This window comes from Rhineura floridana, chromosome 2, assembly GCF_030035675.1.
Source record: "Rhineura floridana isolate rRhiFlo1 chromosome 2, rRhiFlo1.hap2, whole genome shotgun sequence".
Lineage (NCBI taxonomy): Eukaryota > Metazoa > Chordata > Lepidosauria > Squamata > Rhineuridae > Rhineura > Rhineura floridana.
In genome coordinates, this window is record NC_084481.1 from 144,981,760 (window position 1) to 145,004,716 (window position 22,957).

Below are 22,957 nucleotides of genomic sequence, written 5' to 3' on the forward strand. Positions count from 1 at the left end.
TCTTTCTAATGGGAATTTTAATTTATGTAAATAAAAAGTGTGTCGAATTTGATGCAAAGTAACACAGGAAACAGCCTTCAAAGAGGTGAAAGGCTTGCAGGACAAGAATGAAGTCCCTATTCATACCCGTTTAGTTTGAACTTTCAAGGTACTGAAATATATTCCCACAATAGGTTCAGCACGTTGGACAGCTCCTTGAAAGTTTGGACTGAAACCCAGAGCGGATTGCACTGCCCCAATGACACGGAGCCATCTGCCCCCACTGGTTAACAGAGCCACCTGTACCACAGTGAATGGCATTCTACCTTATTGTTATCATGCCCTGGCAAACATGACAGAGAGCTTTGCATGTTCACAAAGCAATGCAGCTTCACACTTTGAGAAGTCTGACTGTACTTCAGCCCTGGCAGAGTACATGCTTTGCATGTAAAAAGTCCCAGGTCCAATCCCTGGCATTTCCAGGCAGAGCTGGGAAAGATCCCTGTCTGAAACCCTGGAGACCAGCTGCCTATCAGTGGAGATAATACAAAGTTAAGTGGACCAATGGCCTGACTTCTTATGGTTCTGTGATTGTAAGTGGTCCAAGTCATGTAGCAAGTGGAGGTGGGATCCAGTTTTAAAGTTTTAAAATCAAAAGGGACATGAAGCTGAACCCCTCTCCATGCCCACAGTGTAACTTCTTATTACAGGAGTGGGTGATGTGGTAGGCTGGTGCCATGAAGTCACCCTCCCGACAGCAGCATATTGTTGCTGCTTACCAGGATTGTGCAAGAGCAAGGCAGGGTGGCAGCGAGGATGGGTTGTGTAGGTGCACTGGTGGGAGCCATAGGCTGGCTCTGCCAGTGCACCTGTGCAGGGCTGCCCTCACTGTTCCCTGATCCACCCTCTCACCATCCCAGTAAGTGGCAGTGATGCCACCGTCAAAAGGGTGGCTCCACAACCCTGCTCTACCCATAGCAGCAGTTCCAGTTATTTCTAACTCTGGAACTTGGCTAAGGTACTTCTGCACTCCTCTCTGGCATGCCACAGAAGCCCCAGGCCCTCTTTCTATGTGATCAAAACACATCTACTGTGACCCTTGGTGTTTGAGGATTTTATTTTCAGGAATTCCTTTTTACATTTCCTCTGTAATGTCTATTTTATAGTTTACATTTTGTATACGAGCTTGTATAATAAATCTTAGATAAATCATTCCTTAACCACCACTGTATTGATGTGGACAGGCTGACGCTTTGGAATTCAAACTCATAACTTTGCTAGCCTATAATGAAGTATGACATTCTGAAAAGGTTAATATTTTGAGTATTAGATGTTGTGCAAAATTTATGCAAACTGCAGAACTGTAGAGCAATATATTTATTGAAGTTGACATTCCAAAGCATCTTAGGCAGGGGATGACACTAGAACTCATGAAACTGGACTGACTCCCTACCATGCTATGAATCCCTTTTACAGTGCAATCCTATACATGTCTGCTCAGCTAAGTCCCATTGATTTCATTGTGTTTACACCCAAGTAAATGAACAGAGGACTGGAGACTTGCCATCTAATCTAATATACATCTTAGTAAATCCCACAGTTTTCAATGGGGCTCATTCCATAGTGTGTATAGGATTGCAGCGTTATTTACTTATTGTAAAACAACTGGTGCTCTTCTGTTAAATGTTAGGGATGTTCACTCTTTGCCTTCAGTCATTTCAAGTAATGCTGTGAAAATCTTCCTTTATCCCTGCAGAATCATCATGGTCTCCGAGCACTAACTCTTTAGAGATTCTTTCCTCTCTCTTTTTTAAAGCCTACATTCATGATCATGAAATATCATGAATGAAAGCAGACATTTCTACTTCTCTTTCTGCCAGAGGCTGAGAGGGAGGCCCTTTTAAATATGTGAGTCAAGTCAGTAAAGACAAGGAACCCTGAAGATTTGTCTTCCTAAAAACCTTGTGTGTTACTGAGTGAGGCCAGTGGGCAAGAGTCAAGTGCAGTCACACAGGAGAAGAACCAAGAGAACACTTTCACAGGTCCATCCAGGAAAATTAGGGCTGACACTGGCACAATCTAGTGCTGGTAGTGATGGCACAGTACGCCACAGTTTAGCTCAATGGAGCACCCTTCATTATGATGCGGAAGAAATGTTGAATGGCTGGCAAGAGAGACTGGGAAGCCATAAAGAAATGGAAGTTGGATCTAAGCAATGAATTCCCCATTCAATACGAGATCCCAGCATTTACTCAAGGATTTCAGTTTACTGGGCTTTGTTTTAGACAAAGGTGACAGGAAGGCTCTGAGCAAAAAGGGGTCAGAGTCCCTCGCTTCGAAGGCCAGCAATTCCCTGGGAGGCCTACTGAGCCAGAATGTTCAGTGCTGTGAGGAGAACACAATACACAACTTGAAAGGGATGGGAGAGGGGGAAGAGCCATTTCTGGCCTGGCCAAACAGAGGCTGAGAACAGATAGGACTGTACTCCACATATACACAAGAGGGGTTAACAAAGCACAGAGGGGACAAGCATTTATGTTAAAGGTTTTTCAAATGTTTGGTTTCCTACTACTGAAACGTCCAGTCAGATTCTGGGTCGAGTGATGTTAAATTGCTGCAAAAATACATTGGGTTGGATCCAGACTTAGTCATACTTAGAGCAAGGCCACTGAAATTGTTGCTACTTCCCAGGGGGAAAAAAAATTAGGCTTCATTTGGCAACACACCAAAGGAAATTGTTTAAAAATGTTTTGTCAGGAATAAGTCTGAATAAAGACTTTGCCATAATTCTAAGTACTGCAGAATTTAGATAGCAGGGCAAAAAATCCCCAGTCTTTCAGTATCCTATAGAGCAGGATGAGCAATATATTACCCTCGAAAAATGTTCTTTTGTAATAAGCCATGGGGCGTTTATGCTCTTCCTTAAAATGCAGTATTCATTCAGCTGCGCTGCCTTTTATAGAAGGGTGTTATTTGAAATAATACATATCTATATCCCATTTCAGGGCTGACAGGGTTGTTGGGCCAGTGGGCACATTGAAATTTTTGAGAAAGCATCATAGGCACCAATCACAAAATGGCTTCAGTGAGGTATGTGGCACAAGACAAAATGATGCTATAGAGAAATAGCATATCACAAAATGGCTGCTGTGTGAACATGGCATAACATAAAATGAGCAGAACAAGAATCAAGACCAAAAATGATGGCCCCACCGACATGTCAAAGAGGCCCGTGGGGTTTTGGGGAAGTGAGGATCTGAACAGTGGGCAGAAAAGGTCCCCCCCATCTTAGTGTTATGTGTGAACCCTGCCCAGCAGCTTAAATACAATTTCTTTACTGCCAACAAAACTATGATAGGAAGCAGCATTGTGTTATTGGCTTAAGGACTTTGGTTTGTTTTAACGGTTGCTTGGATAAACCCAGCACCTTTCCTTACCCGTGGTTTGTTTGGCCATCCCATACCAGATACTCACCAAACTACAAAGGTACAAGGCAAGAGCTGCTGGAAAACAAACCAAACTTGGGAGAAATAATACATGGGTTATTTGATCATCTGCAAGTTAACTTGAGGGTTGTTAAACAAACATAGCTTAAATAAGCCATGGCTTAGTTTTATGTGTGAACCAGGCTATTCTTTGTTCAGGTCCTTCCAGAGCACTATTATTCTTTTTAAAAGCCACTGTGAGGCAATTATCAGACTCCATCAGCCTGTTGCCCTGCACTGCTATGAGAGGAAGGGCTGGATAGAAATTTAATATAAATAAATATCATCCTCATTCTGCATAGAAATGCTAAATAGTCTCTGAGAGGTAATGAAAACACCATAATTCAGACCAAAGTTATATACATTGACAGGCGCAGGGGTATATACTCACAGCTTTCACAGCGGTTCCCAGTATAGCCAGCAAGGCATGCACACTTGTAGCCACCAATTTTATCTAGAGTGCACGTTCCATCAAACAGACACGGAGAGGAAGAACAAGCTGAAAAAAAGTAAAATGAGGACCACTCAGTTTCTTCAAAAGGAAGCTTCCTTCACTTCTTTTATCTCTTATATGCCTAACCAACATAGTGAAGCACATTTGTAAAACATGTATTTCACAGAATGTTCCTGTTTCAGAAATAGTAACATAGATCTCTGGGATGGTGAACCTCAATGAGAATGTGATTTTAAAAATTCTTCCACTCACCCAGTCTTCTGACTTGCTAAGCCTTGTTCATTCATTTGTTCAAAGACAAGGCAATGAGAGGTGAATTCACTTATAGGCAAGAAACCTTGCAGTTTAAGAACATACCTATAGCCAATAGATATTTCTATCAAAGTTTAAAAAGTAGGGAAATTAGCCAGCTGTAGTGAATGCACCAGGGGAGCAGGAGACCTGACCTCCTCTCTGAGACATTGTACTGTCATACACATTTGTAAAAATGCAAACACCATTTGGTTGGTCTTTCACAGTCCAATCCACTTCCTGTGTAGCTTAGAAGAACTTGGCAACATGTGGCTCTGAGCATATGGTGAGTGGTGGCAACATCTGCCATCTCCAAAGATGGATAATTACATTTTTGTATGTTTGCTGGTGTTCTTTTTACTTTGCTTCTTTTCTGTGTTACTACTGTTTTGACAGAGAATCTAACCTAGAAAATTACAGATCCAGTGCCTGCAAGGGAAGAGGACCATCACCGCCCAGGGAGGGAGAGCCATCTGCCTGCTTTGCTGCTGCTGCTTGGCCAACATCTCTGCTCTCTCCTTCTTGGGCTCCTGCTCTGCACGTGGGCACCTTGCAGGACCAGGCCCCAGCTGTCTGGATCTCTGTTGTGGTCGTTGGCCTGGATAGGGTTGCTGTCGCTCGGGAGAGGACGCTAATACCATCACTGTGCTGCTGCTGTCATCTGCTGCTGCCATCTGCTGCCTGCTTCTATCAGCTGCTGCGGTCGATTGCTGTGTGCTATTGTCACCTGCTATTGTCATCTGTCGCTTGCCTAGAACCGTTGTGGACGCTGTTGCTGCGGCTGCTATTGCCTTGACCTGAGTGTGGACATTGCCATCACTACTGGCACTTTATTATTTTAATGTTGTTGTGTTGTATGAGTGAGGATTGTGTGTGTGTATGTCGTGTGTGTGTGTGAATTTAGTGTGTATTGGTGTGAATGTGCATTGTGTGAGTGTCTGTGACTTGGTGTGTGTGTATATGTGAGTTTTATTTGTTTTAATATGTGCCTGGGAGAGAGTATTATACATCGACCGGGGAGACTTTCGGGGGCCCCAATTAGCGTAGTGACGGGTAATGGGAGGTATGGCGTTGTGAGGAGAACGTGCCAGATAAGGGGAACTCGTCCCAGACAAGTAGTGTCTGTGACTTGTTCCGGTTCTCCTCACATCCCCAGGACTGATGGTTGTTCTATCAGTCAGCCTTTGGATCTCCATGTGCTGTTGTTAAACGCCAGGTCGGTTCACCATAAGATCTCCCTTGTCCATGATTTAATTGTGGACAAGGCTGCCGACCTGGCGTGTATAACTGAGACCTGGGTGGGCGATCAGGGAGGCGTTGCTCTTTCCCAGCTCTGCCCACCTGGGTATGCGGTTCAGCATCATGGTAGAACCGAAGGACGGGGAGGTGGGGTTGCTGTGGTCTATAGGAGTTCTTTCTCACTCACCAAGCACCCTGTCCAGGTGACGACTGGTTTAGAGTGTCTCCACCTTGTGTTGGGCCAGAGAGACAGACTGGGAATTTTGTTGGTGTACCGCCCGCCCTGCTGCCCAACAAATTCCCTAACTGAGCTGACAGAGGTAGTCTTGGAGGTACTGTTGCAGTCCCCTAGACTTTTGGTACTTGGGGACTTCAACGTCCATGCCGAGACTGCTTTATCTGGGGCGGCTCAGGACTTCATGGCCTCCATGACAACCATGGGGCTGTCTCAGGTTGTTACCGGCCCAACGCATGTGTCGGGACATACTCTTGATTTGATCTTCACCACTGGGCATGGAGATGGTGATCTGGTGGTTGGGGATTTGTCATCTACCCCATTGTCATGGACAGATCACCGCTTGCTGAAGTTTAGGCTCACAGCGACCCTTTCCCTCTGCAAGGGTGGGGGACCTATTAAATTGGTCCGCCCCCGGAGACTAATGGATCCTGAGGGTTTCCAAAGGGCTCTGGGGGATTTTCCGACTGAGAAGACTGGCGCTCCTGTCGAAGCCCTGGTTGGATTGTGGAATACGGAGCTGACCCGGGCGGTTGACACGATCGCTCCCATGCGCCCCCTCCTATGTAGAGCTCATACAGCTCCATGGTATACCTTGGAGCTGAGAGCGATGAAGCAAGAGAGGAGGAGGCTTGAGTGCAGATGGAGGCGAACTCCTGACGAATGCAATTATGCTTTGGTAAGTGCTTCTTCTAAGCGGTATATAGTAGCGGTGAGGGCAGCAAAAAAGAGATATTTTGCTGCCACAATTAAGGCATCTCTCTCCTGCCGGGCGGAGTTCTTTAAAATTGTACGAGGGCTTTTACATTCTGGCCCTCGGGATATTATGGATTCATCTGTAGCCCGCTGTGATGAGTTCGTGAGGCACTTCCAGGATAAGATCGCATGCATTCACCGGGACTTAGACTCCAATGTTATGACAGTGAGTTCCAACGAAGCATCCAGAATGCGGTCTTGTCCTTATTTATTGGATGAGTTTCAGTCTGTACAGCTTGAGGATGTTGACAAGATCCTTGGACTGGTGCGGGCGACCACATCTGTTCTGGACCCTTGCCCCTCTTGGCTGGTGAAAGCTGGCAGGACCGGAACCGCCGGCTGGGCCAAGGAGATAATAAACGCCTCTTTGAGAGAGGGAGTGGTCCCTGACTGCCTAAAAGAGGCGGTAGTGAGACCACACCTGAAGAAATCCTCTTTGGACCCAGATAACCTGAACAACTATAGACCTGTGGCGAATGTTCCGTTCTTGGGCAAGGTACTGGAACGGGTGGTTGCCAGCCAGCTCCAGGGGCTCTTGGATGACACTGATTATCTTGATCCATTTCAATCCGGTTTTAGGCCCGGTTTTGGCACCGAAACAGCCTTGGTCGCCCTGTACGATGACCTTTGTCGGGAGAGGGACAGGGGGAGTGTGACTCTGTTGATTCTCCTTGATCTCTCAGCTGCTTTTGATACCATCGACCATGGTATCCTTCTGGGAAGACTCACGGAGTTGGGAGTTGGGGGTACTGCTTGGCAGTGGCTCCGCTCCTACTTGGTGGGTCGCCACCAGAAGGTAGTGCTTGGGGAACACTGCTTGATACCCTGGACTCTCCATTGTGGAGTCCCGCAGGGATCGGTACTGTCCCCCATGCTTTTCAACATCTACATGAAGCCGCTGGGTGCGGTCATCAGGAGTTTTGGGGTGCGTTGTCATCAGTACGCTGATGACACGCAGTTCTATTTCTCCTTTTCATCCTCTTCAGGTGAGGCTGTTAACGTGCTAAACCGTTGCCTGACCGCGATAATGGACTGGATGGGAGCTAACAGACTGAAGCTCAATCCAGACAAGACTGAGACGCTGTTAGTGAGTGCCTTCTCTGCTCAGATGGTGGATGTTCATCCTGTTCTTGATGGGGTTACACTCCCCTTGAAGGAACAGGTGCGTAGCTTGGGAGTTCTTTTTGATCCTTCCCTGTCTCTTGAGGCCCAGGTGGCCTCGGTGGCACGGAATGCTTTTTACCATCTTCGATTGGTAGCCCAGCTACGTCCCTATCTGGACAGTGACGACCTCGCTTCAGTTGTTCATGCTCTGGTAACTTCTAGATTGGACTACTGCAACGCGCTCTACGTGGGGCTGCCCTTGAAGACTGTTCGGAAACTACAGCTAGTCCAGAATGCAGCGGCCAGATTGTTGACGCGGACCAGAAGGTCTGCTCATATAACACCTGTTCTGGCCCATCTGCACTGGCTTCCTATTTGTCTCCGGGCTAGATTCAAAGTGCTGGTTTTGACCTATAAAGCCCTACACAGCATGGGACCGCAATACCTGGTGGAACGCCTCTCCCAATATGAACCTACCCATACACTACGCTCAACATCTAAGGCCCTCCTCCGAGTACCATCCCATCGAGAGGCTCGGAGGGTGATGACTAGAACCAGGGCCTTTTCAGTAGTGGCCCCCAAACTGTGGAACAGTCTCCCTGATGAGGTGCGCCTGGCGCCGACGCTACTATCTTTTCGGCGCCAGGTGAAAACCTTTTTATACTCCCAGGCATTTTAAAGTGTATTTTAAACAGCATTTCCGTATTTTGGATGTTGTTTGGTTCGTTATTGTTTGTTTTTTTATTATTATTATTTATTGTATTTATTGTATTTATATATTGTGCTTGTTTTTATCTTTTTGTACACCGCCCAGAGAGCCTTCGGGCTTAGGGCGGTATATAAATTAAACTAAATAAAATAAATAAAATATATTTCTCTCATTATTCATCCTAGAAATCTGTGTCAAATTTATTTTTATTAATTTCAAAGCCTTTTTATTGGTCAATGTGATATGATGGTGAAGACAGCCTTTTGTGTTTCAAACTGGAGGCTATGCTTTATTTCTATTTTGGGTGCATTAACAGTTGAATCTGAAACTGCAGTTTGATGTAAAATCAGACTGATTACAATATGTTGCTACTTAAGCAATGATTAGCTGTTGGAAAAAACAAACTTGGCCTGCTATGCTTAAACTACTTCACTTAAGGAAAGGTGGACATGGTCAATTAAAAGCATAGAGCACACCTAGCATTTTGCTAGAATATATTTCACCTCACACTGTTCTATCTTGTGCAAACTGAGATAGTCCTCATGTCCAATGGAAACCATTCTGCAGAATAGTCACTGCCATTATTCCACAATTGTTTTTGGAGCTTTTTTTAGTGTTGCAAAGTGTTCCTGTACTTCACATATTCACAGAAGCAAAAGAAAATGATTTAGTATAGGAAACGTCACTAAAATTGCAAAGTAAAATCAAACATATTTAAAGTGACTATCTGAACTATATCAACTGTTTTAATATTGTTGCTTCCTCCCTGCTAAAACAAGATCAGCACAGCACATGTCTTGTTTCTGTTATTTGGGCTGGATTGCCACCATTCACCATATGCTCAGAGCCACATGTTACCAAATTCTTCCAAGCTACACAGGAAGTGGATTGGACTGTGAAAGACTAACCCAAATGATGTTTGCATTTTTACAAATTTGTAGGGCAGTATAATATCTCAGAGAGGAGGTCAGGTCTCCTGCTCCCCTGGTGCATTCACTACAGCTGGCTAATCTCCCTGCTTTTTAAAGTTTGATAGAAATATCTGTTGGCTGTAGGTACGTTCTTAAACCCCAAGGTTTTTTTTTGCCTATAAGTGAATTTCCCTGCTTTTTAATCCGGGAGGTAAGGCTTGGGATCCTGTGCAAGTTTGCTGAGAATGGATTGATCATTTGCATGCTTATTGTGTTCAGTGGGATTTACTTCCCTAAAATCATTCTTAGGATAGGTGAAACTGACCATGGGAGGGAGGGAGGGAAGGCTGGAGTAGGCAGGGCAGAAGGAAGAAGGAAGCAGGGAGGGGAGGAAGAAGGGAGGAGGAAGGGAGATGAGAGGGGGAGGAGGGAAAAGGCAGGTCTGATCATTTGTATGCTTATTGAGTTCAATGGAATTTACTCCTGTGCAATCATGGATAGGTGAAACCAACCTGGGGGTGGGGCAGGGAGGGGAAGCACAGGAAGGGGAGGGAGGCAGGGGAGGAGGAAGGGAGAAGGGGAAGAGTTTGAGTGGGTGGGCACTGTGCAGAGGGGAAGCCAATTTCCTTTCCAAAAGGAAAACATTGTGAACAGTATCATTCTTTTTCAGAGTTTCCCCCCATCTTTTAATTCTACAGCAGGCACATGTAGCCTCCCACACAAATTTAAACTAAAGTTGTCCCTGGACACATCCACACCAGACCTTCATTTCCCTATAGATAGTCATGGCTTCTCCCAAAGAATCCTGAGAAATGTAGTTAGTGAAGGGTGCTGAGAGTTGCTAGGAGAGCTTCAATCAGAGTGTCTGACTGTTAAACCACTCTGGCCACTGGGGCTCTGTCAGGGGAATAGGAATCTCCTCTCAGCACCCTTCACAAACTACACTTCCCGGGATTCTTTGGAGGAAGCCATGACTGTTTAAAGGTCTGGTGTGTGTGTGGCCCCCTGATTAGGCAAGCCCAGCAGCTGTGAGACTGACTTTTAGAACACTGGCAGCTGGTTCTTACTGAACATGCCCAACATTATCATTGAGTTTAATGCAAAATTCATTAAATTAATTAAAGATCAGCCAGGCATTTTTCTAACTTTTAAACTGCAGAAGATGAAGGTCAGAGTATGGGGAAAGGTCAGTAATAGGATTACAGGTACTCTGTGAACATGGCTGATTTTTAATTAATTTCAACAGATTATGAGAACTCGGACAGAAAAAAGTCCAAAAGAGGTCTGGTGTTTTTTTCTCTCTTTTTACACTTTGAACTCTCAATTCTCTCTGACTGTTTTGTGTATCGCCATGAACATTTAGATGATTTCTGAGTTCAGGACTATAAGTTTTGTAAGGTTTTGTTTTGAAATGAGCTTATGGGAAGCATCAGAATGGCATGGGGGATATTTTCAATTTAACATTGCAGAATGCGAAAAACCCATGTTGAGTATAGTATACAGCCACTCTCGTAGCTGTATAATTAAGCACTCAATAATCCTATCTTCTCAATTACCTAAATCTAGAACTGAAATAGTTCAATAGACACCCCTGTGTATTTCATATACATCACCTGAACTTTCTTTATTTGCGCCCAACCCCCCCGGAGGAAGCTAGCAGCCCAGGAACTTAGAACCAGGTTTATTACACAGCCAAGACCTGACCCATTATGATTTTAGAAGATCAGAAATAAATCAGCAGGAAAGAAGCTGGGGAGAAGGAAAGCTGTATAGCCACAGAACAGCAATTACAGCAGTAGAGCCTACAGAGATCACAAGATTCTGAAATGTCAGTGAAGAAATCTAGGTGGGCAGTGAGTTATCTGAAAAGGGACTTAATGAAGGTGATGCAGCCACAAAGTTCCCAGCAATAAAAGTGTCAAAGCAGGAGTGAAAAACAAATCTCCCCCAATAAAATGATGTAACAACATAGTTTATACAACTGATTAATAAAACCACCACTTTTTAAAAAAAGTCCTTACTCATCTGCAAAGACTTTTGTCCTTTCCTGCTGATAGCAGCCAATCAGAGTGAAAGGAGGTAAGTCAAACACTGAGAAGACTCTTCTCAGTACTAACACTCTCCTCTTTTATGCTGATTAGCTCCTAGACATTAACAAGGATGTCATGCTCAACCCCACAGCAAAAAAAAACGTGGGGAGGGGACATGGCTGTGATTAACATGCAGGGACTCTGCACTTCTGAATTTGCCACTACACTACTGCCTGGGCTAGAATATCACCCAAACCCTTTTCGGCCACTGCACAGTCTTTAAGAGCTTCAACGTTCTTCACAATAAACACAGAAGAACAGCCAAGTCAGTTCTGTTCATCTTGTTGCAGTGATCCCAGTTACCCCTTGAAGTTTTTGTACAGAGAAGGATTTCACACTGCTATATCTTGCTGAATTTGCGCTGCCAGAAGTCTCTGTCCCACAGTTCCCCCTCCCTACCCTCTTCACTCCCAATGCAAATCACATTCTTTCTCACAAACCATGTCAGTGGCCAGGTTAATGTCTTGCAAAAGAGAGTGTTTGAAAAGCTTTTCATTTCAGCTGCACATTAGGCCAGGACAGACTCACAATAAGGCACACAACAACACTTCCTTCTAAAACTGTAAGGCCTCCATATTCCACTCTGCATAGATCACCACTGTAGCAACCACCCAGTTTCTCAATAATTACTGCTAAAAATGGGGCGGAAAGAAAAGTAGATGGCAGCAGTGGAATACTAAAAGGCTCCCGCTGAGCTGAGGAAACAAGATCCATTCATCCTGCACCGTACGGAAGACGTTAGTCCCATGAGTGTGGGAGGCCTTGCTTGCAACATACCCCACACCAAGTTCAATTTCACAGTGCCGACTCTTGTTTTTTACAGGCTGCTTAATTAGCACAGTGCTACTTATAGCAACTGCTGCGATGGTCCTGTTTGTATTCCATGTAATAACAAGAAGAGGAACCATGATGTAGCAGATCAGCCAGTAAGTAAGGCATCCATTTTGAAGTGATAAACCCCAGAGGACTGAAAGCTGGAAAGGAGGAAGCCCATGTTTCAAGCCACATCCCTACCAAGAACTTCTTGTGCAGTCTTTGGGCTCTTTCAGATGATTTGTTTATTGAACATTCATCCTGATTTGCTTGCACAAAGCTTACACAGAAGTTACACTATGTCTGGTCTTTATTGAGCACCTGTTCCAATTTGTTTGTGGGCAGTTATATGACAATGAGCATTCATCTTGATTTGCTTGTGGGCTGTTTATGCATCTTCCCATTAATCATTCATTCATCCCCCATGTTTAAATGCATTTTCCCATCATTTTCCTCACTGCAAAAAGTTCATTTGTCTAATGTGGATTTGTTGTGTGAGGGTGACAGAGCACTTTAATCTACTGTAACTGCAAAATCTAAATTTCCAGTGTGCACTTGAATCCCTACCACAAAACAGAGACAGTCTGGAGGCACCCTTTGATGAGTAACTGTCCCTCATGCTTAGTTTTCCTCCATCCCATCCTTCCCCTCCATGAAGCAAAAATATTAGTTGTGATGGCAAACAGCCCACAACCCCCAGGGTAGCAAAAAAACCGCACAAAAAACCACAACCAAACCAAACAAACCAACCTTTGAATTATCCTGATACAACTACATTCCCCATTTACCCAGAACCAATTACCTAGGGAGATGGTGGGCTCTGCAACCCTGGAGGCATTCAAGAGGCAGCTGGACAGCCACCTGTTCAGTTTGCTTTAAGTTGAATTCCTGCATTGAGCATTGGACTCAATGGTCTTATAGGCCCCTTCCAACTCTACTATTTCATTATTCTATTATTTATATGGGGGCGGGGACACATCTCAGAGACAATCACCAGGAAACAGAATCAACTAAACACCCCTTTGTTACCATAACACTAAATCTCCAACTCCTGAGGGAAGATCCAGTAGGATTTTTTCCTCGCAGATTACATGGCTAACCCACTGAAATGTAACATTTCTACATAGATATATCCACAGGATTACTTCAATAACTAAACTTTTCTTTTCACCCAAGCAGGTGTTGGCCCTGCATTTTATTGTATCTTACTGGTGACTGTGAAGTTTGAACTGTATTTTATGGTGTTTTATTTTGATTATTAGGAGAGCCAGTGTGGTGTAGTGGTTAAAGTGTTGGACTACGACCTGGGAGACCAAGGTTCGAATCCCCACACAGCCATGAAGCTCACGGGGTGACCTTGGGCCAGTCACTGCTTCTCAGCCTCAGAGGAAGGCAATAGTAAACCCCCTCTGAATACTGCTTACTAATGAAAACCCTACTCATAGGGTCGCCATAAGTCGGAATCGACTTGAAGGCAGTCCATTTCCATTCATTTTGATTGCAGGCATTGTATGTCTTTTATTTTCTTGTTCACTGCTCCGAGATCTTTGGAGGTTGTGGTTTATAACTAGAGGTTTCCTCTAGTCAATACATATAATTGCAACCATATTTCAATTTTGAGAAACTTCTGTGTTCATGGTATTTTAGATAATCCTAAAGTGGTAAGCGGCGGTAACGCAGCCGAAAGCTCTGCTCACGGCCGGAGTTCGATTCCAACGGAAGGAGGAAGTCGACTCTCTGGTAAAAGGGGTCGAGGTCCACTCAGCCTTCCATCCATCCGTGGTCGGTAAAATGAGTACCCGGCATACACTGGGGGATAAAGAAAGGCCGGGGAAGGAACTGGCAATCCCACCCCATATATACGGTCTGCCTAGTAAAACGTCACAAGACGTCACCCTAAGAGTCAGAAACAACTCGCACTACAAGTGCGGGGACACCTTTACCTTTTACTATCCAGCACTCTTTTCCTACTTTTGCTCCATCACAGGGGAACAAAAAGCACATAACTCATGCAGAAGGTCCAAGGTTCAATTCTTCGCATCTCCAGATAGGGCTGAAAATGACTCTGGTCTGAAACCCTGGAAACAGATCAATGGTCTGACCCAGTTTAAAGCAGCTTCCTATGTTAGTTTGGCACACTTAAACACCTTGATTTCAATGGGCTTAAGCTGAAATGGGTCTCTCTCTGGAAGCCATCATAATACTTGCCAATTTGAAGTTCCTCTAAAGGAGCCCCATGTCCCACGATCTCATCATCTTAATAAAGGTTGCTTCTATGGTAGCATCTTAGCACAAGGAACCATGAGAACAAGCTAGTGTGTGTGTGTGTTTGTGTGTGTGTGCTTCTGTGTGTGTGCATTCTCATCCTCTTTACCTGTAATCTCTTCAAATATGGCATGAAATCCATCAAAGTTCTTGGAACCATCTGAATGGAAAAGAACATGGAGTGAAGACCCTGTGCTTCGGATTGGGGGAGGCCTGTCATTCCCACAGAAACGCTTAATTATCCTGCTATCAATGCTGTCCCCATCTCGGACCTCCACGTAATCATACTGGCACATGTAGTCAAACTCCAGGCTCAGCATGGCAAACCTTGGAGAAAACAAACAAACAAACAAAAAGACAACAAATTCAGATGCCAAAGGTTTCTCTTATAGGACTGAATTTCTAAATTACTTCTGTGCTCTTGAATCTGGAAAAAAAACCCGAAAACCATCCCACCAAAGAGCTTCCTTCACACCTTCATTTTCACAATGGCTCTCAAACATTCAGCTTTTGAGAAAGCCTCCATGCATGAAGTAATTACATTCAGCTAGTAAAGGTGTGGCTGTGTAATGTGGTCATTAGCCCTCTTCAGGTGTTACAACCATGAAAAGGCAATGAGTAGGTATAAGTTTCAGGGATGTGCCTTTAGTCAAGCCCCCATCATCACGTTACTCCTTCCCCCTTCACCATATGCTATTGTAACACCTACAGTGGGGAGCCTTTTTTTACCTCTCAAGGCTTTACACATGATTCAGAACTCTGGAAGATCCAGGTAAGAACAAAGCTCTTAACTGTGTGGGGAGCCTCCAAGACCCAAAAAGGCTCCTGTTGCAGAAGTTGAACGCGTGGAAGCCAGAAAGAGGAACACAACAGGTGTGGGGCTCAAAATGAATCCCTGCAGCCCTTTTCTATTCATCTTGCCCTTCATGGCTGAAGCGGGTCTATTTCCTTTTTTCTAAGTATGTGTGCATCATCCACAGGTTGAATAATTCTGTAAGGCTTATCAAATAATCTTTTCCCTTCCACTAGAATTTCTCAGTAGTTTTTCTTGAGGAGGAATTTCCACATTCCCTTCAAGTGTCATATAAGGAGAACTGGCAACTACTATGGACTTGTAGGGTTCTTACAAACCCTGAATTATGGATTTGTAGGGTTCTTGAGGAGGAATTCCCACATTCCCTTCATATAGTGTCGTATAGGAAGAACTGGCAACTACTATGGATTTATACGCCCCGTTTAGGATGCACACCTTAACGTGGTGAGAGGGTTTGAGAGTGTTGAAGAAGTTGAGAGCAATGCCGTCAGGAGCCTAGACCAAGAGGCTAGACTCCTAGTAGGGGCACCCAAGGCAGAATGGTCAAAGCTGAAACACCAGACTAAGATGCATCCACACTCAGAGGAAGGCAATGGTAAACCACCTCTGAATACCTCTTACCAAAAAAACCCTATGAACAGAGTATCCAAAATGCAACACAAGATGGTGCTAGAAGATGAGACCCCCAGGTCAGAAGGCACTCACTGACCTATTGGGGAAGAACAAAGGACAAGTACGAGTAGCACTGTGACTAATGACGCAGCTGGGTCAAAGCCGAAAGGAAGCCCAGAGGCTGATGTGAACAGACACGAAAGGAGAGTCCGGAGTTGTACGAAGGACACAATAGGAACATGGAATGTCAGAAGCATGAACCAGGGAAAGTTAGAAATTGTCAAGCAAGAAATGGAACGTATCAACATTACAATTCTTGGCGTGAGTGAATTAAAATGGATGGGAATGGGACATTTTCAATCAGGCAACTACAAAATATTTTATGCAGGAAACGAGAAAATAAGAAGAAACGGGGTTGCTTTCATAGTAAGAAGTGATGTAGCAAAAGCAATTAGGAGCTATAACGCAAGGTCTGAGCGAGTGATATCAATGGGATTAAATGGGAAACCTATTAACATAACCATCATCCAAGTCTATGCTCCAACAGCAAACGCAGAAGAAGAGGAATTGGAGAGATTTTATACAGAAGTACAGGAGGAAATTGATCACACACCAAAACAAAATGTGCTGATAATCATGGGGGACTGGAATGCAAAAGGAGGGAACAGAGAAGAATTAGGAATTGTGGGGAAATGGGGCTTAGGAGATAGAAATGAAGCAGGAGAAAGACTTATTGAATTCTGTGAAGCGAACACATTTTTTGAGCAACCGAAAAGACGACTGTACACATGGACATCACCAAATGGTCAATATAGGAATCAAATTGATTATATAATTGTAGCAGAAGATGAAGTTCCATACTTCCTGTGAAAACAAGACCAAGAGCAGACTGTGGTACAGATCATGAACTGGTAATATTGAAAATTAGAGTAAAGCTAAAGAAGAAGAACAAAGCAATCATAATGCCAAAATACAATTTAAATAACATCCCAGAAGAATATAAAGATCAAATAAGGAACAGGTTTGAGGCTTTAAACTTAGCTGACAGAGAACCAGAACTATGGAGTGAAGTCAGAGACATTATCAGGGAAGAATGCAAAAAGACAACACCTCTAGTTAAAAAGAAAGAAAGACCTCAATAGATGACTGAAGAAACTCTTCAAATGGTTAAAGAGAGAAGGAAAGCAAAAGCAAAAGGAGATAGAAACATAGTCAGAACCCTAAACGCAACAATACAGCGACTAGTACGTAGGGACGAAGAGAACTATTACAATAGTTACTGTATAGAAATAGAAGAGGACAACAAAAAGGGAAGAACAAGAGCCCTATTCCAAAAGATTAGAGAAATGAAAGGGAAATTTAAACCAAGAGTAGGGATGTTGAATAATCAACAGGGGAACACACTGACTGACAGACATGAAATAAAAGGAAGATGGAAGCAATACACTGAAGAAATCTATAAAAGAGATGTCAGGATGACAGATTCATTCATGGAGCAACCGTATGATGAAGAACTAGAAATTTTACAATGCGAGGTGAAAGCTGCTCTTGAAATACTTGGAAGAAACAAATCACCAGGAACAGATGGCATACCAATAGAGTTGCTACAAGCTACTGAGACGGAATCTGCCCAATTTTGAGAAAAAATTGTCAGGAAATATGGAAAACTAAACAATGGCCCACAGACTGGAAGCATTCCATATACATCCAAAGAAAGGTGATCTCAGGGAATGCAGTAATTATCAAACTATTGCCTTAATATCCCGTGCAAGTAAAGTAATGCTCAAGATTCTACAACAAAGGCTCTTCTCATATACGGAGTGAGAAATGCCAGACGTCCACCTTAATGAGAAAAGGAGTCCAAGATGGGTGGGAGTTTCTAAAAAAGGAAATTCTAAAAGTGCAATGGCAAGCAATTCCAACAAGGAAAAAAGGGGGGAAACAACAGAAGAAGCCAATGTGGCTTCACAAAAAACTTAGAACGGACCTGAAAACAAAAAAGGACACATACAGGAAGTGGAAAGAAGGCCAGGCCACAAAGGAAGAGTACAGGCAGGTAGCACGGAATTGCCGGGATGGCGTCAGGAAGGCTAAAGCTGAGAATGAGCTGAGGTTAGCGAGGGATGCTAAAAGCAACAAAAAAGCTTTCTTCAGGTATGTCCATAGTAAAAGACAGAGAAAAGAAACGGTGGCGCATTTGCTACCCAATGAGGATGGCAAAATGATAACAGATGACAAAGAAAAGGCAGAAGTGCTCAATTCCTACTTTGGCTCAGTCTTCTCCCAAAAAAGAATCTGTGACCCTCCCGGGAAACATGAAGTAGAAGGGTCAGGATTGGAGCTTGCGATTGATAGAAAAATGGTCAAGGAATAACTAGTCACTTTGAACGAGTTCAAATCTCCAGCACCCGATAAACTGCATCTTAGAGTACTGAAGGAACTGGCTGAAGAACTCTCAGAACCACTGTCTATTATCTTTGCGAAATCATGGAGGACTGGTGAAGTGCCAGATGACTGGAGGAGAGCTAATGTTCTCCCTATCTTCAAAAAAGGCAAAAAGGAGGAACTGGGGAACTACAGACCAGTCAATCTAACATTAATCCCTGGAAAAACTCTGGAGCAGGTTATAAAGGAGTCAATCTATAAGCACCTTGAAAACAATGCAGTGATTACTAGGAGCCAACATGGATTTATGAAGAAGAAATCCTGCCAAACCAATCTTATCTCACTTTTTAATCGGGTAACCTTCCTTGTAGACTGTGGGAATAATATATCTCAACTTCAGCAAAGCTTTTGACAAAGTGCCCCATGATATTCTGATTAGCAAGCTAGCTAAAGGTGGGCTGGATGGAACAACTATCAGGTGGATCCACAGTTGGCTCCAGAATCATACTCAAAGAGTGCTTATCAATGGTTCCTTCTCAAACTGGGCAGAAGTAACGAGTGGGGTACCACAGGGCTCGGTCCTGGGCCCAGTGCTCTTTAACATTTTTATTAACGACTTGGATGAGGAGGTACAGAGCATGCTTATCAAATTTGCAGATGATACAAAATTGGGGGGCATAGCTAATTCTGTGGAAGATAGAAACAAATTTCCAAGGGACCTTGATAGGCTGGAGCATTGGGCTGAAAACAACAGAATGCAATTCAACAGGGATAAATGCAAAATTCTACACTTAGGAAAAAGAAACCAAATGCACAGTTATAAGATGGGGGATACTTGGCCCAGCAATACGACATGTGAGAAGGATCTTGGAATTTTTGTTGATCACAAGCTGAATATGAGTCAACAGTGTGATGTGGCTGCAAAAAAGGCAAATGCTATATTAGGCTGCATTAACAGAAGTATAGTTTCCAAATTGTGTGAAGTATTAGTTCCCCTCTATTCAGCACTGGTTAGGCCTCATCTTGAACACTGCATCCAGTTCTGGTCTCCACACTTCAAGAAGGATGCAGACAAACTGGAAAAGGTTCAGAGGAGGGCAACAAGGATGATCAGGGGAATAGAAACAAAGCCCTATGAGGAGAGACTGAAAGAACTGGGCATGTTTAGCCTGGAGAAGAGAAGACTGAGGGGAGATATGATAGCACTCTTCAAGTATGTGAAAGGTTGTCACATAGAGGAGGGCCAGGATCTCTTCTCAATCGTTCCAGAGTGCATGTCGGAAGGCAGAGCTGGGGTCCCAATCCCGGGGAGCTGGATCCCGGAGAGCTGGGAGAACAGTATTCGGATGGATGGCAGAGGGAAGGGGGAGGAACTTCCCCCCTTTGGAGCGAAGACGAAACAGAGGAACTGCCAGTGATAAGGTCGCTTAGCAACGGGGAGCCTGAGCCCTCCCTGGACATTCTCACGCCTCCCCCTCTTTCAGGCTCAGAGCAAGAGGGGGAAGAGGGAGGGCTGCTCACAGCCGAAAAGCGGGGAGGCAGTTTACCATCAGCCCCTCCCCTATCCCCCATCCTGGAATCGGAAACTTCAGAAGAGGAGGGGGTGATGCTTCCCCCCTCACCGCGCACACGCAGACAGCTGAAAAGACAGGAGAGAAGGGGGGAAGGCGGGCAGTACCTGAGGGGCAGTTAAGGAGGAGCGAAAGATTGCGCGCCCGTTTGGCCCCTTCTTAAAGAACAGGTGGGAAGAAGTCCCTTGCTCTGTCAACTTTCTCCCAATGCTGCAGGACCTGTATCCCTGTATTGATTCATGAGAAAACGCAGTCTTTGTTTGGACATTACCCTAATAAAACACGAATTAACTACAATCGTTGGTCTGGTTCCTGAGTCACATCCTGGGCCTGACAGTGCAGGACACGGAATATTGGGCTCAAGTTGCAAGAAGCCAGATTTCGACTGGACATCAGGAAAAACTTCCTAACTGTTAGAGCCATACGACAATGGAATCAATTACCTAGCGAGATAGTGGGCTCTCCGACACTGGAGGCATTCAAGAGGCAGCTGGACAGCCATCTGTTGGGAATGCTTTGATTTGGATTCCTGCATTGCACAGGGGGTTGGACTTGATGGCCTTATAGGCCCCTTCCAACTCTACTATTCTATGATTCTATGATCCAAGCTGGATTTAGAAAGGGAAGAGGCACCAGAGATCATATCGCAAACATACGTTGGATAATGGAACGGAGCAAGGAATTTCAGAAGAAAATCACCCTGTGCTTTATAGATTACAGCAAAGCCTTTGACTGTGTAGTTCATGAAAAAGTATGGAATGCTTTAAAAGAAATGGGGTACCACAGCATCTGATAGTCTTTATGCACAACCTATACCCTGGACAAGAGACTACTGTAAGGACAGAATATGGAGAAACCAATTTGTTCCCCATCGGAAAGGGTGTGAGACACAGATGTATTTTATCATCTTATTTGTTTAATCTATACGTAGAACATAACATACGGAAAGCAGGATTGGACCAAGATGAAGGAGGTGTGAAAATTAGAGGGAGAAATATCAATAAGCAAGTACTCTTGGATGAAACAGATTATCTTGGCCCATTCTAGTCTGGGTTCAGGCCTGGTTATGGGAATGAATCGGCCTTGGTCACCCTGATGGATGACCTTTATCGGGAAAACGACAGGGGGAGTACGACCCTGTTATTCTTACTTGATCTCTCAGTGGCTTTTGATACCATTAACCATGTTATCCTTCTGGACCGACTTGGTGAGATGGGTATTGGAGGAACTGTTTTACAGTGATTCCGATCCTATCTCCAAGGTCGCTCTCCGAGAATAGCGTTGGGTGACTGTCTTTTGGCCCCCTGGCAGTTGTGCTGTGGGGTGCCTCTGGGTACCATTTGTCCCTCATGCTGTTTGACAACTGTATGAAGCCCTTGGGAGCGGTCATCAGGAGATTTGGGGTGAGGTGTTAGCAGTATGCTGACGATACCCAGCTCTATTTCTCCGTAACATCTGAATCGGGAGAGGCCGTGCAAGCCCTGGACTGGTGCCTGGATGAGGCTGGATGAGGGCCAATAAACTGAGTCTGAATCCTAGCAAGATGGAGGCACTGTGGGTTGGTGGTTCCCGAGTTCAGATGATTGGTCGGTTGCCTACTTTGGATGGGATTGTGCTCCCTCTGAAAGAGCAAGTCCATAGTCTGGGGTGCTCCTGGATCCATCTTTGTCACTAGAGGCCCAGGTGACCTCTGTGGCTAGGAGTGCCTTTTACCATCTTCAGCTGATAAGATAGCTGCGGCTGTTTCTGGAACTGGATAGCAGTAGGAAGAAGGAGGGGGAACCCCAAGATGCCAAAAAAGGAAGGGATTCTTGAGAAGGAAATCCAAATTGATTTATTAAAAAAGAAGAAGCCCAACGTGTTTCGGCCACTTGAGACTTGGCCTTCATCAGGGGATACCGAATCTAAAATGTCTCTCTTGGACTATTTTATATGCAGAATGTGCATGTAATCTCTACACCGATTCTGTGCGTTAGGATTTACATGTACATTCTGCATATAAAATAGTCCAAGAGAGACATTTTAAATTCGTTATCCCCTGACGAAGGCCAAGTTTTGAGTGGCTGAAACTTGTTGGGCTTCTTCTTTTTTAATAAATCGATTTGGATTTCCTACTCAAGAATCCCTTTTTTCGGCATCTTAGGGTTCCCCCTCCTCCTTCCTACTGCTGCTTTTGGATTTCATCCACCTGTTGTTTTTCTGGACCAGGATAGCCTGACCACTGTTGTCCATGTACTGGTAACCTCCAGGCTGGATTACTATAATGCGCTTTATGTGGGGCTGCCCTTGAGGTTGGTCCGGAAGTTGCAGCTGGTGCAAAATGCAGCTGCAAGACTGCTCACCAGAGCAGGGTATCGCCAACATGTCACCCCGCTGCTGAAATAATTGCACTGGCTGCCCATTTGCTACCAGGTCAAGTTCAAGGTTCTAGTTCTGGTGTACAAAGCCCTATACAGCTTGGGACCAGGATACCTGAAAGACTGTCTTACCCCTTATATAGCCAGTCAATCACTGCGCTCTTCAGGTGAGGGCCTCTTGCAGATACCATCTTATCAGAAGGTCCGTTCTGCACAACATAGGAAATGGACCTTTAGTGTGGCGGCACCTACCCTGTGGAATTCCCTCCCCTTAAATTTTAGGCAGGCGCCATCTCTGCTATCTTTTCGGCGCCTTTTAAATACTTTCCTCTTTCAACAAGCCTTTTAAGTTGAGACCTATCTCAGTCTGCATCTGTGTTGGAATTGCTTTTAATAGGTTTTTTAAAAAACATTTGTTTTCTAAACAATATTTTTAACGCTTTTTATTTAAGATGTTTTTAAAGCTTTTTTAAAGAATGTTTTTAAGGTTATTTTGTATTAATGTATTAATGTTGTCTTGTTTAATGTAAGGTCTGTTTTTATGATTTTTTCAAGTGTTTTTACTGCTTTTGTCTGCTGCCCTGGGCTCCTGCTGGGAGGAAGTGTGGGATATAAATTAAATAATAAATAAATAAATATAATTTAAGATACACAGACGATACCATACTACTAGCAGAAACCAGTAATGATTTGAAACGAATGCTGATGAAAGTTAAAGAGGAAAGCACAAAAGCAGGACTACAGCTGAATGTTAAAAAGACTAAAGTAATGACAACAGAAGATTTATGTTACTTTAAAGTTGACAATGAGGACATGGACCTTGGCAAGGATTATCAATACCTCGGCACAGTCATTAACCAAAATGGAGACAATAGTCAAGAAATCAG

General features: G+C 44.1%; 1 protein-coding gene across 5 annotated transcripts in view; it reads right to left on the minus strand.

Moving 5' to 3' along the window:
- The window catches only part of PAMR1 (peptidase domain containing associated with muscle regeneration 1), a 140,652-nt gene that overhangs the window by 32,876 nt on the left and 84,819 nt on the right, over positions 1–22,957 (minus strand). For all 5 annotated transcript variants that reach the window (XM_061610777.1, XM_061610774.1, XM_061610773.1 and 2 more), the window contains exons 5-6: positions 14,441–14,658; positions 3,856–3,963 (exon numbers count right to left, since the gene is read on the minus strand). In XM_061610777.1, coding sequence (XP_061466761.1) covers positions 3,856–3,963; positions 14,441–14,658 — 326 coding nt within the window. The remainder of the gene's footprint in view (positions 1–3,855; positions 3,964–14,440; positions 14,659–22,957) is intronic.